This window comes from Chelonoidis abingdonii, chromosome 5 (assembly GCF_003597395.2).
Source record: "Chelonoidis abingdonii isolate Lonesome George chromosome 5, CheloAbing_2.0, whole genome shotgun sequence".
Classification (NCBI taxonomy): domain Eukaryota; kingdom Metazoa; phylum Chordata; order Testudines; family Testudinidae; genus Chelonoidis; species Chelonoidis abingdonii.
In genome coordinates this window covers 91,743,655-91,762,320 of record NC_133773.1, presented here as the reverse complement: position 1 = coordinate 91,762,320, position 18,666 = coordinate 91,743,655, and the positions used below count along the sequence as shown (strand labels likewise).

General features: G+C 39.0%; 1 protein-coding gene across 7 annotated transcripts in view; it reads left to right on the top strand.

The window, feature by feature from the left end:
- EXOC1 (exocyst complex component 1) overlaps positions 1 to 18,666 on the top strand; it is a 66,177-nt gene that overhangs the window by 18,169 nt on the left and 29,342 nt on the right. For 4 of the 7 annotated variants that reach the window (XR_012655972.1, XM_032782883.2, XM_032782866.2 and 1 more), the window contains 6 exons: positions 716 to 903; positions 2,513 to 2,740; positions 2,904 to 3,036; positions 3,212 to 3,321; positions 11,550 to 11,699; positions 15,050 to 15,155. Coding sequence is in view for 6 of the 7 variants with exons in the window: in XM_032782883.2 (XP_032638774.1) it covers positions 716 to 903; positions 2,513 to 2,740; positions 2,904 to 3,036; positions 3,212 to 3,321; positions 11,550 to 11,699; positions 15,050 to 15,155 (915 nt within the window). In the remaining variant the exon portion in view is untranslated. Of the gene's footprint in view, positions 1 to 715; positions 904 to 2,512; positions 2,741 to 2,903; positions 3,037 to 3,211; positions 3,322 to 4,350; positions 4,405 to 11,549; positions 11,700 to 15,049; positions 15,156 to 18,666 lie in introns of all 7 variants that reach the window. The other 3 variants (XM_032782837.2, XM_032782828.2, XM_075066437.1) reach the window with 1 other exon arrangement.

Here is an 18,666-nt window from a genome sequence, read left to right as displayed (position 1 = left end):
TGTTTACATCTACCAGTTAGCTGAACCTTGGCACTTAATGGCTGGTAGAGGCCAGTATAGGAGGTTTGAAACCTATTATTAAGGATTGTGAAAGTAGAATGTGGCCCTGCCAAAAAAACAATCCCTTTACACTAACTATCTTGCCAGTTACTACCCTTTATCTAACTTTCCATCGTGGGTAACAGAGTGAGTCCCCTTGCTTCTTGAACTCATAAGTCGCCTCCAGTTTGTTTTAGTATTAAGGTGGAGATATCATCTGTAGTTGGTGATCTTTGTCTAGCAGTCTACATAGGTAATATCCTGACTGTATCTGCTAAATGTATGAACAGTCTTTAGTAGCAGTGACTATGAAGCTTTCTTGACTTGCTTGTGGAATTGGGTAGGAATGAATTGTGAATCTCTTGTGATGTGTTACTGAAATTCTCCAAACTTTCTTTGATGTGAAGGTTTAGCTTTGGCTCTTATCCCTAAAACCCTACAAAAGATTTTGAAGTAAATATAGGGCTTAGCCCGCATGCATGCTTGTATGTTTTTGTATTGTATTGTATGTGTTTCCTTTCCTGTATTTGATGTGGCCTTGTCTTTTAGTCTAATCTAATTACTTTTGTTTAAAGGAGGTTGAATTATCTATCTCCATTTAAAATGGTAGCACTTTTTTCCTGTTTTTTTATTACAAAAATGAATTCATTGTGGGCTTCCCCCTTCCCCTCATAAGAATCTGTTCCAAGTGGAGAAAATCAGAGTGTAGCAGGAGGAGATGAAGAAGCTGTGGATGAGTATCAAGAGTTAAATGCAAGAGAGGAACAGGACATTGAAATAATGATGGAAGGCTGTGAATATGCCATTTCTAATGCGGAAGCCTTTGCAGAAAAGTTGTCCAGAGAGCTGCAGGTGTTAGATGGGGTAAGGATTTCTTTTTTTGTTTGTTTGTTTTTTAAATTATATAACGAATTAGCACACCTTGTGAAACTCAGTTTAGTGCATTTTTGCACATATGACAGTATAATTTAACTAGTAGCTGAAAGCTCGAGCTACTGCACGGGTGTTGTTGCACAGGTGTAATACACAAAAATGTGGGGTTTTTTGTTTTGTTTTTTTAAATAGGCCAAAAATAGCTGAGAACTTAAATCATATGGTACCAGACAATGAATCCCAGTGATGATTAAACCTGTTCATATTCTAAACAAAAAGAGCTCTTAATGCTGTAGCTGCTTCCATCTTATCAGGTTGATTCAACAGATATTCTTGGCTTCAGAGTGACACAGAGACACACAATCCTGGAATCTTATACAGACTTCTGCTTTATGCACTTGTTACATTTTATATTTGTGTGAACGAGTACAGTGCATTCTAAAGTAGAGGCTAAAGAGTATTGTGCATTTTACAGTTAACTGGATACATGTATTGCTATCTTTGTGCAGAAGAATTATATGTTCACTAGTACCTATATTAAAGAACTTTAAAACCATTTCCAGGCCTTCTGAAATGAGCTGAATGGACTTCAGGTAAAGGATAGAGAAGGAAAAGGAAGGCATTCTAGAAGATGTTTTCATCTCCCAAAAAACAAATGAAGGAAAAGTGAGATCCATGAATATGTTTAGTAAACCAACTCTTAAATATGTAAATAGACTAATAAAAAGATAAGCAAATTGTGATAAGAGTTCACTCTATAAAATGAGAACACTATAAAATGAGACACTAACAGAGGTGTTAACTTTGAAAAGAATATTCCGCTCACCTTAGGATAGGGTGATAAGCAGTGTCAGCTAGGAGATTTGGATTAATGCCACAGTACTGCAGAATTGGACTGACTGATCTTTGACAGTAACTTATTTGAAAACAAACACAAACAAACTGCCAGTGCTTTGTCACATAGTGAACTTAACAACTTGGTGATTCCAATATTTTTGCAGAAGAGACAGCTCTTAACTATCTAAACTATATTTTTGCCTTAAGCTTGACAGTTGTTTTTTCCTGGATGGGGTTGATTTGTGTTGCACACGATTGTATTGCCAATTAAACAGTTTCCCTAATTCCAGCATTCCGTAGGGCAAAATCATAAAATATTCATCACAGGGACCAAAGTGTTAAAATTATTCTGTGACTACAGCCTTTGCATGCTGACTAATGTTAGAATACTGTGAAAAATAGAGCAAAACGTTATTCTTACTGATTTTTTTATAAGAAGAGGATTCCACACTCTGCCATGGCTTAAGGCACCTACTTTGTGGTCACAGGTTTCAGAGTGGTAACCGTGTTAGTCTGTATCAGCAAAAAGAATGAGAAGTATTTGTGGCCTTGTAGACTAACAAATTTATTTGGACATAAGCTTTCCTGGGCTAAAACCCACTTAAAATCTTAATATTTTAACAAATTGAAGTTGGAGAAAGCTAGAACAACCTAACATTTTGGAAGGTACAGTATTTGATAATCATGAGTGTGCCATTTAAAAAAAAGTATACAATTGTTATTCACAGTCAGGCTATAAAGTGATTAACTATTTGCTCTGCAGGCAAACATTCAATCAATCATGGCTTCTGAGAAACAAGTAAACATCCTGATGACGCTGCTGGATGAAGCTCTGAAGGAAGTGGATCAAATTGAGCTGAAGCTGAGCAGTTATGAGGAAATGCTACAGAGTGTAAAGGAGCAAATGGATCAGATCTCAGAAAGCAACCACCTAATTCATCTCAGCAACACGAATAATGTGAAGCTACTGTCGGAGATAGAATTCCTAGTTGTAAGCATGTTAATTGTGGCCTGAAATCTGAGACCTTTTGTATTGGGAAGTAACTATTTTTAGAAGTGTCCTATAATATCAGTCTTCTTTCAATAGAATAGCATGAAACTAAACTTTTAGCCAGTGCTTTGCTCATATACTGTACTTGTATGTTATCTTTTAGAATCATATGGATTTGGCAAAAGGTCACATAAAGGCCCTCCAGGAGGGGGATCTGGCATCTTCTCGAGGCATTGAAGCCTGCACTAATGCAGCTGATGCCCTTTTGCAGTGTATGAATGTAGCTCTTCGACCAGGTAAAGCTTTTATTAAATAAAATAGGGAAAATGTACCACTCATTATTACAGAAGTATTTCTACTTTCAGTTTTTTAAATAGTTTTTCCACGCATAGGGAATCTTGCTGTGTAGCTTCTTCCACTCCTAACAAAAAAACATACAAGTCTTAAAATATTTTCTGTTGTGATTTTTAGGACACGATATGCTTTATGCAGTCAAACAGCAACAACAGCGGTTCAGTGACCTACGTGAACAATTTGCACGAAGACTTGCCAGTCATCTGAACAATGTGTTCGTTCAGCAGGTAATTTATGATACTTCGCTTCTTTAGTCCAGATGTTTGCAGCTAGATGGGCCTTTTTGAAAGCTTTGAAAACAAACCATCATAAAGTTTGATGTGATTAACTGAAATCCAAGCACATTTTTGATCCACATAATTTCCAATAGTCTAATAAGTGTGCATAATACTCAATTCAAGTGGAGAGATTTCTAATGGCTTCTAACAACTAGATGCCAAGGAAATAACTCTCTAGACATCTTTGAACAAAATGATCTATATTAAATTTGACATGTACCTTAAGGTTCAGTTTTGTGATATAATCGTAGTAATTTATTTTAGCCTTAAAGTTCAATAGCTAAAACAACAAAGAGCAATAGTCGGTGAGAGCCAGACTGAGTATTAAAAGGTGGATCCTTCCCTACCACAGAAGGGCCCATCTCCACTACAGATATAATTGCATCAAGGAAACTGTATTATGATTGTTCGCAAATCTATGGTTATGCCGCTGTTCCAGTTCTTCATGTAGCTTGGTTACAAAACATGGTTGAATTTCAGTCTGTGCAACAAATTGGAATGATATGAGCATGGAGTTGGATATAAGGTAAATAGGCTGCCTGATACGATCATATTTGTAGTAGGGATGAGTCCTACACAATTCAGTAGGACTTTGAGCTAGATATTTTTTGTAGTGTAGCAAGTGGCGTACTCCCAGTTCTGTAGTTGAATTGTTCTAAAATTATAAGTGAAGTAACTTTAAAATCTTACCATATGGGTGGAGGAGGCTTGAATTGAGGACTTGTAGAAGGTGTTGGATTAAAGTGTTTATAGGATTGGTTCCAAGCAGAGGGGACTAAAAAACTCTTGCTTTTGCAATTCCACAGGGTTTTTTTGTATGCACCTTCCAGCAAGTAGAATTGTCTTGATGTGGTTTTGATCCTTGTTTCAAATGATTTAGAATTCATATTGTGTGGGGTTGTGTGGCGTTTTTTTAGCACCTTTCAAGTTTCAACACTTTTTTTTTTTTTATTATGCCTGTATTTTATCTCCAATTAGTTTGCTCAGACCCTTCTTCAGCTCTATAACAGGTCCTACTATCTTTCGGTTTCTGTGAGTATATCAGGTTTGATTCAAGCTTCTCTAATTTTATTTTGTTTTTAAAAGCTTGCTAAATCTAACTAGCAGTTGCAACTTTGGCTTCATAAATCGGAAACTTGCCTTTACTAGTTGCAGGATATAAGCGTTCCTCCTTCAATGTTCCTATCAGCACTCAAGCGTTGTGTGTCTGTCAGTGGACAGACAACATTCACATGGCCTCTGAAGCATAACTAAGGCGGTGAAGTGACAAGTTACATGAAGAAAACTTGTATTACATTTGCCACAAAATGAAAAGGTTTGTGCATAACCAGTACAAACAGCACCAAACAGAAAAAGCAGGGTGAGTTGCTAATAGTTCTTCTAGGTATTGCAGAAGATGAAGAGTTTTTCCAAATAGAGTAATGCAGAATAATCCCATGTGCACATGACATTGCGTTTGGCAGTGCAGGTTCTCCCTGTAATGGCAAGTATTTCTCTACTTTGTAAAACAATAACTTGCTGGATCTGCTTAGAATTGTCATTGTTAGCTTCTGCTCTTTTTAAATTTTTTTTACCCTTCCTTACATAACCCCCCCACAAATCTGTGGCACCCCACTTCTTCATCTATCAGTGTGTCTAAATTAACAGGTAGGGCTTGAACTTCATTGTCTCTCATAAATGATTCTCATTAGTGAAGCTGGAAAGTTGGATTTGCTGGGCAGTGCAGTAAAAGGATGGTTGTGCGTTTGTGCAGATTTATTGAGAACTTGCCTTTATAATTTTATGCTCCTAATAATGCAATATTGAGTTAGCTCTTCTTACTACAATGTAATACACCTATACCCCAATATAACATGAATTTGGTTATAACACGGTAAAGCAGCACTCTGGTGAATCAAAGCAAGTTCGATATAACGCGGTTTCACCTATAATGCAGTAAGAGTTTTTGGCTCCTGAGGACAGCGTTATATCGGGGTAGAGGTGTATATTGGCTGCATTCATCTGGTATATCACTTAGCTAAACCGTACTGTTGGTTCATACTGGAGGAAACTTCAGAGGGAGGATATATAAAAAACAGTAAACTTACTCAGCTAGTTGTATTCTGTGTTACCTTTACCAAGATTTCTAATTTTGTGCCTGGATAAGTGCTGACACCAGTCCAGTTTCTTCTTCTGCTTAATCTTTCAGTGAGGACATTGTGAGGGTACAAACTCAAAATCTGTTGTCCCATTCAGCAGAATTGAGTAATTTCACTACAGGTTAAAGTAGGAAAAGCTGATGGACTGAAAAGGAATATGCCCTTGTTTAAACTCTCATCTTCAAATGTAGCAGCAGCAACAACAAATTATACTTTAAGTTTAGCATGTTGGACAGTGGCATGTTGGACAGTACAAAAGTCTGTTGTGTCAAAGGTATTGGCTTATAAAATGGCATACTGTCTTACTAGGCAGTTGGATGAACTGAATGCAGAAATTGCCTATTTAAATATATGAAAAATGTCTTTAACTGGTGAATTTTCTCTTGTCTTTAACATCTTGTTGAGAGTTGCACTTTTGTTTAGAACTACTTGTGTGATTTATATGAATTTCTCATATAAGCACTTTCCTTGTTTCATTAAGAATCCAGAAAACGCAAGTGTGAAAATGTGAAGCAGTTCAGTCTTCTGCTCATACATAGAATCAATTTATATTGTCAGCTGAATTTATTTAGACATGATAAAGGGAGAATAAACTCCAGTGGATTTATCCAACCTTAGATATCTTAACCTTAAACTATAATGCAGCTTGTTTTGTTACAAAGTTTTATGTACCAGTCAATTCACGTATATTTTTATTTTAAAAGACTCAAACAAGAAATTCTAGAAATCTGTTGACATTTTAAACAGAAAAATGCAACTCCACATTAGAGCTCATTGCATTTGCAAAAAGTCTGCAATTACTATTGCTAACATGCAGCAGTTGATATAGCTAAACATTTACTTGTCTGTGTTCTAATCTTGTTTTCTAAACTTGTATTTTATTTAATAAATTATCTGTAACTTTAGGATGTTCTCAGGTTCTGTTAGTAAGGAAAACATAAATCAGCTGGGCTTTCTTCTTTTGAAACAGCCTAAGGACATTGGACAGCAAACTTGATAAAAGCTTGCAGTGCAACGGGATGACAAAAAACCTAATTTTGTGCTATGTATATATTTAGTGGCAGTACATTGAACCAGAGGTGGTACTCCTTTTTATGTGGCATTTTTGGAGAAAAAACCCTATTGGTTCTGGGCCCCTAGATGCTAGAATTTAAACAAACTGGATGTCATTTGGAGTAGAGCAACAGAAAAAATTAGGATGGAGGGATTGACTTGGAAGGAAAAATAGGTAGAATGAAGTTAACTTTGCTAGATCATGACTAGAGGGTGAACATGATCAACTATAACTTTGTGAAGAATGCTAATACCAAGTAGAGAGGGAAATTCTTTGAAGTGGTACAAGAGGGGCATGAATTGGAATTATGGGATGAAATAAGCAAAGGAAATTTTGGCTGAATATCTGAGAATGTCCTAACAATAATATCAAGAAATGGTACAGAAGTCTTGCAAGAAAAGTGATGGAAGCCCCAATAGTTGAGTCTGGACTGAACAAAAAACTGAAATATATATTGTAGGAAACAAGGCTGCATAGTAGGAGGATGAAATAGATGACTAAGAGGTTTTCTATATTGCATTTCTATGAAAAGCCTATCTTAAAAAGGGTGGGTGGCATCAAAGAGCAATTAAGAATATTTTGCTGTTACTGAACTAATATACAACCTTTTAACAATGTTAACTCCCTTACAAATAGGAAGATAATTGCTGCTGTTGATATCTACTTACTCTTGTTTGTTCAAGCCTAGCTGATCCCTGTTTTTTTTAATTGTTTTGTTTTAAATAAATATGCAGCAATATAGACAAACGACACATACATACTATCACCACAAAGATCACACTTTCTCCTCATTCGGCAGGGGTGACCCAAGTGTGGCCTGTGCCCATCTGAGCTTATACAAAGGTGTGGCCTGCCTCCTGCAATTCTAATTCGCATTTGGTAAAGTCAAATTTCAAAGTTTCAGTTGGGTTTTAGAGAAAAAAATAATTTTATCTGAGTGTTTGAACTTACTCTTTGCTGGGAGAAATAAGAAAAATCATCTCAGGCTAGGAATCATTTTAATGTAATCTGCTAACTCATGCTGTATCCCAAATTGGATGTCGTTTTCTTTATCATTCTAATTGTGAGAGAGGAGGCTGTAATAAAAATAATAATAATAATTTTAAAAAAATCATGGTTTGACTAGTTCGTCTAAAGCATTTTAAATACACTGAATTGTTTGGATTGCAGTGTTTAGTTAAGGTTATTTTTCAGTTAAGGTTTATGGAATGTCTAGGTTTAAGTCTCTTAATTTAAATTAGGTGTCCGTGGCTAAATCACAGTTGAAAACTACAAATATTTTGAGTTCCACACACTTTTTACATATATTGGGCCTAATTCCCAAGTGTCTGAACTGTACTTGGTACCGTGGGAAGTGGCTATGGGGCAAGATGGCCCTAAGTCATCTTTTTTGTTTCTGTGTTTTAGATGCCAAACTGGCATCCCATGTAACTTAAAGCAGCCTAATGGCTGCTTTAAACTACACAAACTAAAATCATCATCTTAGGACCACCTTGCCAAATGGTCACCCTCATCCCATCTCTTACCTGCTCAAGAATACCCCTATATCTGGAGAGAGTGGCTGACAGTGCTTTAAGCTGACTTTACACTACTTGAAAATTCCATTATGTCACAGGAATCACTATCTGCCTAACCAGGGCATTTTTGTGCCCTCTTCACTGCCAGAAAAGCACAAAAGTTACAGATCTGAAGGCAAAGATCTGGCCCATAGATTAGTTGTGAACCAGAGGAAAATTTTCCTCCTGCATAGTGCAAGATAGCATATAGTGACTTAAAACAAATTGAAAAATGAAATCTGTGAAATATAACCTTGAATTGAGCTAATAATCATACAGTCTGCTATGACTCCAAATTGCGTTTGTCATCTCAACTTGTATTAAACCAGTGGTCTCCAACCTTTTTATGCACAAGATCACTTTTTGAATTTAAGTGCAACTCAGGATCTATCCCCCTCCTTCCCTGAAGCCCCACCCCACTCACTCCATTCTCCCTCCCACCCCACTCCCGCTCACTCTCCCCCACCTCACTTACTTTCACTGGGCAGGGGTTTGGGGTTTGGGAGGGGGTGTGGGCTCCAGACTGGGGCTGAGGGGTTCAGAGTGTGGGGAGGGGCTCCGTAAAGAGTTGGAGTGCAGGAGGGGGTATGAGTTGCTGGCTCTGGGAGGGGGCTCAGGGGCTACCGGGAGGGGCCAGCTTGCCACTGCCCCTCTGCAGCCAACATCCTCACAGCTTCCATTGGTAACAGTTCCCCTTTCCCAGGCAACGGGAGCTGTGGGGGCAGTACTTTGCAGGCAGGAGCAGCTTGTAGACGGAGACCCCTGCCTCTCCCCTGGGACTGCAGAGGCATGCTGGCGGCTTCTGGGAATGGCCTGGGGCTGGGGCAGGCAGGGAGCTTTCCTCAGTGGTAGTCCTGCTGTGCCACTGGACTTTTAGCGGCTGGAGATTGTAATCGACTGGTAGAGTCTCCAGGATCGGACCAGTCAATTGCAATTGATCGGTTGGTGACCACTGTATTAAACACAAAAAACCCCTGACTTTTAAAGAACATTATTAAGGTTGCAAAGACATGTGCTCAAAAATTAGGAAATGCCAGAATTAAGGTTACCTGTACCACCTTAATTCAGCCCCCTTGTTCATGTGCATTAAGATACAGTTTTAATTACATGATTGCATACTATTTTTTTCCACAGGCCCTCTGTCATTCAGTGTATGAGATGGACCATGCTCCAGGGATGAATCAGGGTTTTGTAGTAAAGGAGGCAGTTGTCTGTTTCATTTGTTGCAGAAGTTAAAAGGTGTGTAGTGAATGAGGCAGAAGATTGAAGGAAAAGAGAGAATGATTAAGGTAGTTGAATGCTGCTCTTGGAAACTGAATTCTGTCCTTGCCCCAGGTTTCCTGTGTGATCCTGGACAGTCACTTAAACTAGACTTTTCATAGGTTCCTCATTTTCTCTGGGTGCTTGATTTGAGACCCTGGGGGTTTGTTTGCAAAAGTACTGAGCATTCATAGCTGCAACTGAAGTCAATGGGAACTGTGCTTTGACCATATTAGCTGCTATATAGTGCCATATATTCTGAAAAATCAGGTCCCAGGTGTATCAAATTGGGCACCTAAAATTAGTGGAGACTTTGACAATTTTTCTGTGCCTCAGTTTCCCATTTGTAAAATGGAGATAATATCCCCTCATTTCACAGGAGTGTTGTGAAAATAATGTATAGTGATGAGTGCTGTAGAAAAGCCTGTGAGGAAACTAATAATTCTGTCTTCAGAGCAGTGTTTGAGTACTGTGCAGTAAATAAAGTCTAAGTCTAGGGTCACTGACTAGCTACTTATTAATGGAGCACCATCTATCTTGTGAACTGAATGAGGCAGGAGTCCTGTGGAAAAATGTATATGATTGTATGATACAGTCTGTATCATAATTCAGGTGCACAAGGGGGCTGAATTAAGGTTGCACAGGCAACCTTAATTCTCGCATTTCCTAACTTTGCATGCTTGTCTTTGCATCCTTAGTGTGTGTTTTAATGTAGTTTTGTGTGTAATTTCCCAGGACTTAAAAAAACTAAACTGAAAAAAAAAATTGTCGTGGCATAATGACATCCACCTAAATCCCCAGCTGTACTGGAACCTTTAGATCTTCCGCATAGACCTCTGCCTTTTGAGCTAACGGAGTAACTAACTGATAGAGGATGACAATCTATTATTGTTAAATGGACCAACGCTAGATGGGGATGAGACATTTTGCCATTGTTTTTCAGATATTTGCTGACAGCAGAGGAATAGTGAGACTAGAATTTTGAGTTCCATTCCTGGCTCTGGAGGGGAGTGTGGTCTAATGGGCACAAACTCTTGTTCCGGTACCTCTCCCTAGGCTTGGATGGCTTCTGTCCCATCCTTTACAAAGTGTCTCTCTGCCGTCTTCCCCACCCCTGGCTTCTTGTCCCAGCCTCTTTATCCTCACCTAGCCAGTCCCAGTCTCTCTAACTCAAGCTTCTCATCCTAGTCCAGTTCCCCGATCCCCTCAGCTCCTTATCCAGTCAGTCCCAGCTTCCCTTCCTGGCTCCTCATCCAATCTGCCTCCGGTCCTCCTCCTCCCACATTCCATGCCCTTACTGGCTCCCAGTTCCCATTTTTCTATCACTAGACTCTTCATCCAGTTTCAGTGTTTGCCTCACCCCCACTCCTCGTTGCCTTGCCAGTCCTGTTCTCTGCTCGCACCTTGGCTTTTCATCAAGTCTGTTTCCCCAATTCCCTTACCTCATTCCTTCCCCACCTAACTAGTTCTCAGTCCCAGTCTCCTTGCTCAAATAATTCCTGTCTTCCCTTGTAGCTCTTTGTTTCATATTGAGTCCCTCCTCCATTGCTTTCCTTGTTTAATCAGTTCAGTCTCCTCTCCCTGCCAGTCTCTCTCCCCTACCTCCGCTCCTTCCCTCAATCTAATTATCCCACACCCCCAATCTGACTCTTACCCTTCTGCTTTCAAACCAGATAGCTTCCTCTATGCTGCCTGGACTTCAGCATTGAGACCTAATTTTTTGCTTTTCAGTTCTGGTCCAGACCCAGTCTGGCCTGGAGCAGCAATTGCAGAGAAAGTCTTCTCACTTCCTGTAGCCCAGGGCTGGAGCTTGCTCAGTTGCTCAATACAGATAGGAAACTTCAGTAAGTTTAGATGGTAAATTCAATCAAGTCTCTGCTGAGTATGTGTAAATTACAATTTTTCTGAAGCTTATAATTTGGCCAAATTTGGTCTGATTCACAGGGACAGCAGAAGACAAATCCATGATACAAGTCACAGTCCAGTGTCCTAGTCACTAGGCCACTGCAGGATAAGTGACCTGTGAAAGAAGTAATTTTCAGTTTCACTTTTCTGTTTTCTTTTGTTTATCTGACAATGCGATAATTTATAGGCCAGTCAGATAGTATTTGTAGTGGTATGTTTACACACACTGCTTCTCCACTTATTTTAATGTTTTCTTTTATCAAGGGTCATGACCAAAGTTCCACGCTTGCCCAGCACTCTATTGAGCTGACATTACCCAATCACCATCCCTTTCACAGAGACTTGCTTCGATATGCCAAATTGATGGAGTGGCTAAAAAGTACAGATTATGGAAAATATGAAGGGTTAACAAAGGTATGTGACTCAGATATTGGATAAATTCTCTCTAGTGCTGTGCATTCCATTATTTTTGGATAAGTGTCTTATTCTCAATTTTAAATGTTAAATTGTGATAACAAAAATCACTGCTCAGCTCTCTTAATCCCTGATCCTTCTTTCCTTACTTTTTTCTTGGTATTATCATCATTTACTGTGATTATACACTGTAAAGTCCTCCAGAGAGATGTCATGGTTTTAATCTCTGTAAAGCACCATACAAAGTTATGGCACTTAATAAATATGTGATACCTTTAAATACACATTTTTCCATTGTGTGCCCTAGCAGCATACATAATTAAAAAAATAATTGTGGAAAATAACTCTGGTATAAATGATCTTCCTAGTTCTACAGAACTCATTGTTAATCCAACATTTGTTTTTTTTATGCAAAACTTCTTAGAGGCTACTTTAAATAAAATAGGATATCTCAATTTGTTGTTTTTAAAAATTTGTTTTTGTAAGTTGTTTGTACAGGTTTTTAATAAAATACCATGAAGTGAAAAATTAACCACAGTTTGTACAGAAATTGTGCAGGTGTAACTGAAGGCAACATTTGGCCCTTAGCAGTGAGTTTTTTGCTCTTATTAAACACGCTATTTTTAAGGCCGATACAATGGATAACAACTGTTAGCAATTCTGATACTGACAATTTTCTGTTCTGAGCAACTTTTTGCTAGGAACCAACCCAATCTGATTGACTTCAGTGTTAATGGCATTTGGCTGTTAGCAACTGTCATGCCATTTACTGACCACTTGTTTTTGCCGTACAGTCCCACAAGTCCCCACTTCCTGTGGAAAGCCCCAGATATGGGCAGGTTTGGATGGCTGCTGCCAGGGAGAGAAGCACTTGGTCACATTGATCCTGGGCTCCTGGAGCAGTCTGGACCATGCATGGAAAGGGGCTGTGCAGCCCCAGAGGTGTCCAGTGCCTCTGCTTCCTGTAGAAAGCCCTAGCATTCAGGCTACAGCCCCGCTGCTTCCCTTCCTAGAGCCCACCCTCCCAGCTTCCCTTCCCACTGTCCAGGCTGCCTGTGTTTTCTTCTGTGTTGGTGGTGGGTACCTAGCTGCAGGGCTGCTCTGTGCTGCTGTCCTTGGCATGGGTTTTTTGCCTGTTGGCAACTTTTGGTTATTAGCAACTTTCTGCTAGGAACTGAGAAGTTGCTAATGAGTGTTATCCGTTGTAAATTCAGTCAGTCTTAAGTATTAGAGTTTTAAAGCAGACTCCTAAAAATGATTCAGAAACATTCAACTAGTTGTCTTCTTTCATGTCATATAAGAAGTAGTTGGGTGAAATGCCCAGTAGAAGATTGACGTCTTTTAGAAAAAAGGTAATTTTGTCCCCATTTTAGTCCCTATTTTAGTCCGCATTCATATAAATTAGGTATGTGGCCTATTAGACAGTATTTGTACAGAGACTGAATGGTAAATTTTGAGAACATTTTCATACCTTTCAGGTGTACGCAAATTATATTTGATAAGCTTCCTTGGTGTCCTGTTTTAATTTTCCCTCGTTCTTTCAATTTGTTTGAATTGGGCTGTAAGCTAAAGTTAGGGATATACTGAGAAGACAGTCCTCTTACTGGAATTCTTTGTCTTTTGCAGCTTTGTAGTTAAAGTAGTGCTTCTGAATAATTAATATAATATGCAAATAAGCAAATGAATCAATAACACTTTCTGTGAGCTCAATGATTATTAGTGATGTAACTTAAAAGGTAATGAATTATTCTTCTCCCCCCCCCACCCCCTGATAATGAAAGTAAGTAACCCTGTGACTGTCAAGAGGACTTATTTTGTGCTTGTAATTTTTTTTGATAGAAATAATAAAATACAATAACTTCCAAGAACTGAAACTAGATTTCCCTACTAGCACTGGTTTGTGGCTATTGAAAAACTATTTATTTTGCTTAATGATCTAATTTGTTTTACTTACTTGCAGAGAAATAATCATAAAAATAATGGACTGAACACTATTGTGGAAAGTAGTAGTAGTTACTGTTGTATGTAAAAGTGATAAGTTTAGCTATTTTGGGAAAGGGCTGAGTTCCTACTACTACCATTTCTTGAAGTAGGCAAAACAGAGGGTAATAGGATGTGTGTGTAATATGTGCTTGTGTGTGCGCACACACATAACTCTAAAGATAGGCATTTGCATGTCCTCCTTGTCACATGCGCCTATGCACATATGATTTAATAGGGAAAGGGCATGTGCACTTATTCTTCCAATATGTTCTTGTTATGTTTTTGCACTGATAGTTAGGAATAGGTTAGCAATTTATGGACTTGTTATGCCAAGTGATTAATATTTGAGGATATATGAAAACAAATACATACAGAATGCACTTCCATTTGTGGTGCTGAATAAGAGATTGTTTTACATAGCAAATTCAAGTTATAAATCAAGCAGTCAGACTGTCAAATAATTTATACTTTAGTTATGAGAAGTTTTTTGCTTTTTGAAATTTAAACTTTCTTAGCAACAGTGCAAGCCAAAATTAAAGCAATCTTCTATAGTTTACAGTAAAGACAATACTTGTCCTTTATTTGTTGTATGTATCGCTGAATATGGTGGCAGGGAAGTGGAATTTATAACATCTTGAGCTATCTTTGCCTTCTATTTCTCAGCAGGGATTCATCCTGTGGGAAGGCAAACTTTCACAGGTTTTGCCTGGGAAGTACCTCTTTTTATTTGCTGCTAGAGGCTCAGTAAGAGCCCAGTAGCAGAGGCTGTAAAGGGGATGAGTTGAATTATCATGTCTCCCTGCCAGTCTGGCCACCCCAATAACAATGGGCTCTGCTGTCCATTTATACTCCCCCTGTGGTGGGGAGGTTACAACATACCCCAGTGGATTTGTTGCTTTGAAGCCTCTGCGGGTAGCATAGACCTCTAAGTCCTGGTCTACACTTGGGGGAGAGTGATCTAAGATATGTTAACTTCAGCTATGCTATTCTTGTAGCTGAAGTTGCATATCTTCAGCCGACTTAGATTGACTTGGTGTCCTCGGGGCACGGGATCGATGGTCGCCGCTCCCCCGTCGACTGCTTCTGCCCTGATCGAGTTCCGGAGTCAATGAGCGTGTTCAGGGATCGATGTATTGCGTCTGGACGAGACGCGATACATCGATCCCCGATAGATTGATCACTACCCACCAATACAGTGAGTAGTGTAGACATACCCTTAGGTTTTATATAGTCCAGATCTTTAGATGCAAGGCACGAAGAGCATTAGCTTGTTCATTTTATTTGCAGGTTGCCATTTATAATTCTGGGTTATTGCATTTGTTCAGATTACAGTACATATGCTAAACTGTATTTGTTTTTCACTTAAGAATTACATGGATTATTTATCACGGCTGTATGAAAGAGAAATAAAAGATTTCTTTGAGGTTGCCAAGATTAAGATGACGGGCACAACCAAAGAAGGAAAAAAGTTTGGTAAGCTTCCAAGAGACACATACCTTCACTTTAGCTTTTTGTTTGTGTTCTAATAAACATTTTATGGCAAATCATCTAGAGCCAACTTTGTAAAAGACTGTTTTGTGCCTGAACTGGAAAGATGCTACATTTGGCAGACATGGCTGAAGTCAGAGGACAAATACAGGATCATCAAAAATGTATTAGGTACACTGCAAAAGCCCTCTGTGTGACACTTGTAGTAAATTCAGAGGGAGTTGAATGAGTGAGATAACTTGAAGAATGAGGCATGGCACTGTATGCGTCACTGTGAGTGCAGATCACTGTTTGAGACCCAGAGGTGAACGTAATTTAAAGGACTTACCGGTACGCCGGAGTCCTGAGCAGGAGCATGACCTCAACCGGAAGAGACCTTTCAAGATTTAAAGGCCTTGGGGCTGTGGCTGGGAGCCCCAGGCCCTTTAATCACCCCAGAGCTACCAGCTGCAGAGGTGACTGGAAGCTCAGGGGCGAATTAAAGGGCATGGGGCTCCCTGCAGCGGCAGGAGCACTAGGCCCTTTAAATCCCTGCGGGAGCCTGGCTGCTGGAGCTCCGGCAATGTTTTAAATCACCACCGCGGAAGTTGGGCCAGTCCGGCACAGCGTACTGGTTCTTGCTGGTATGCTGTACCGGACTGGATCGGCTTACTTTCGCCTCTGTTGAGACCTGACAACACATTTATTGTTTAAAAACTTCACTTAGTGGGATTTTAACACTGAAGCAAATTTGGAAAAACAAACATTTTATCCAAAGAGTACTATTTGGGCAGTGTCTTAGTGTTACTTGTGCTAGTAAGAGATTTGTATTTTAATAAATACTTGAGGTATTTTGAGGAAGCTACCTTAAACACTAATTCTGCCTGTGAGGATGTACGTACATGGGTTTCAAAGGGAGCTATGTACGTGCATCTGAGGCTGCAAGTTGTATTTAGTTTTCCTTTTGATGGGTGCATGTATCCCCCTTTGGGAAAAGGAGTTCACGCATGCCTATGAAAGGGCATCTATACCCAAAATAACATTGCAATTTAGCAGCAAATAATAAGGAAAAACAGATAACAGGTAGATGGATTTGTATGTAAGATGTACTGTATTTTAATAAAAGTAGCAAAGAGTCCTGTGGCACCTTATAGACTAACAGACGTATTGGAGCATGAGCTTTCGTGAGTGATTACCCACTTCAATTTTTATTGTATTTTAATGTTTGGTAGAGACACATAGCTTTTAATCTCCCATCGTTTTACAATTGAAATGAAAGAATGTAATGAATTCTGCTTTGCTTGTTTCAATATAGTGAGTTAAATCTTTGATGCACCTTCTCAGATATATTCTGTTTGTTAATATGCCTAAGTTTGCCATACCAGATGATTGAACATGGAGCACAAATGGTTCCCTAGAGTTTTCAGAAAAACAGCTTGGAGCAGGAGAAGTCCTGAATCTTGAAGTGTTAACCTACCTTGTTGGTCACGAGTTTAAAAAAATAAATAACCCCCTCCCCCTCCTCCTGCCTCTTAAAATAACCCTATATTTTTCCCATTGTTTTTTTACTATTCCCTTGTGATCCACCTCGAGAGGAAATGACATTACCCATAGTAATTATGTTCTGAACTTATGACACGTTATTGTGAACTGTGGATAACAGATCTTTGTTTCAGAGGAAAGAGGTTATTCACATATGTGAATTTAAAAGATTCAAGAGAATTTCTGTTAAGATTCATATTTGTGTAAACTTTGACTACATTTTTTTAAAGCCTAGCAACCTTTTCAGTCTAGCAAGAGGGTGGAGAAACTTTCTACCAATTTATCGAGTGTAAGACTAATTACTTTTGTAACAGTTCTACTTAAACATAGACATATTCTTTTATAGTTTGTCATGTAGCAAACCAAACTGTTGCTTACTGAAGGTCTGAGAAAGCCAGGAAAGAACTTCCTTCTAGTAGGACATTCTGAGATATGTCCTCCAGTATTCATTCAGAGACTAAGCAGAATCTCTTCCTCGAGGAGTGAGTGGGCAGGCTTTACCCATTGCACAGAAACCAAACTGGCATTCCGCAGCTGCATGGGGGAAGTTACTCGCTACCCAGCCCAGGAATTAATGAACAGCTTTCATGGATGCATATCCCAGAATCATGGATTTCTGTGGAGTCCACAAATAAATTTAGACTATAATGGTAGAATAGGAAAATACATTGCTCTGTACTGTTCCTGTTCTTAATGTTATCAGTTATGCAAAAGGAGGGAAAGAAACATCTCAAATCTTTGCAGATAAATAGTGTTTCATTTTGTCTTTTAAATGTCAGCTGATTTTTTTTTAAATTAATGCAAAAACCTATTTAACAATGCCGAATTAAAAAGATTTGTGCATTGGAGGAAGTTAGTGCATATTCCCAAAAGATGTTTTGTTGAATTAATGTGCATTTTTTTTAAATAATTGAAAAATTACTGTGTAAGGAACACACAGAGGCTTTTTACAGAGTAGATTTTTGGGGATCAGACACTGCCAGTCTTTGAGCTATGTTGGTGTTCTCTTGCCTTTTGCTTCTTTGCAGTTTCTGGAATGAAGCTTCAATTTGAACGTCTTAAATACAAAGGGTCTGTTGGGAGAATTATTTTAGTGGTCTGTACTAGCACGCAGCTCTTTTTTTTTTTTGAAGACCGTCTGACACAAAAAAGAGAGCAGTAAACTTCTGGGATGCAGTGCAAATTTTTCCTTGGCTTAATAGGTGTACTTTTCTTCCTCTGTTGAAGCTAGTGTATTTAAATATAATGAGCTGAGGATGGAAAAGAATCCTAGAATCTTAGAAATGTAGGGCGGGAAGGGACCTCAGGAAGTCATGTCCACTCCCCTGTGCTGTGGTAGGACCAAGTAAACCTAGACCATCCCTGACAGATGTTTGTCCAACTTATTTTTAAAGGATATCAATGATGGAGACTCCACAACCTCCTTTGGAAGCCTGTTCCAGAGCTTAACTACCATTACAGTTAAAAAGTTTTTCCTAATATCTAACTTAAGTCTCCCTTGCTGCAGATTAAGCCCATTGATACTTGTCCTAAGCTCAGTGGACCTCGAGAACAGTTGATCACCTTTCTCTTTATAACAGTCCTTAGCATGTTGGAAGATTATCATCAGGTCCCCAAATCAATCGTCTTTTCTCAAGACTAAACATGGACCTTTTTCTCAACCTTTCCTCATAGATGAGGTTTTCTAACCCTTTTATCATTGTTGCTCTACTCTGGACTCTTCAGTTTGTCCAAATCCTTTCTGAATTGTGGTGCCCAGAGCTGGACACAGTACTCAAGCAGGGGCCTCACCAGTGCCAAGCAGAGCAGAACAGTTACCTCCCGTATCTTACATACAACACTCCTGTTAATACACCCCAGAATATTAGCCTTTTTTGCAGCTGCATCACATTGATTAATCATATTCAGTTTGTGGTTCACCGTAACCCGCAGATCCTTTTCAGCAGTATTACTGCCTAGACAGTTAGTCCCCATT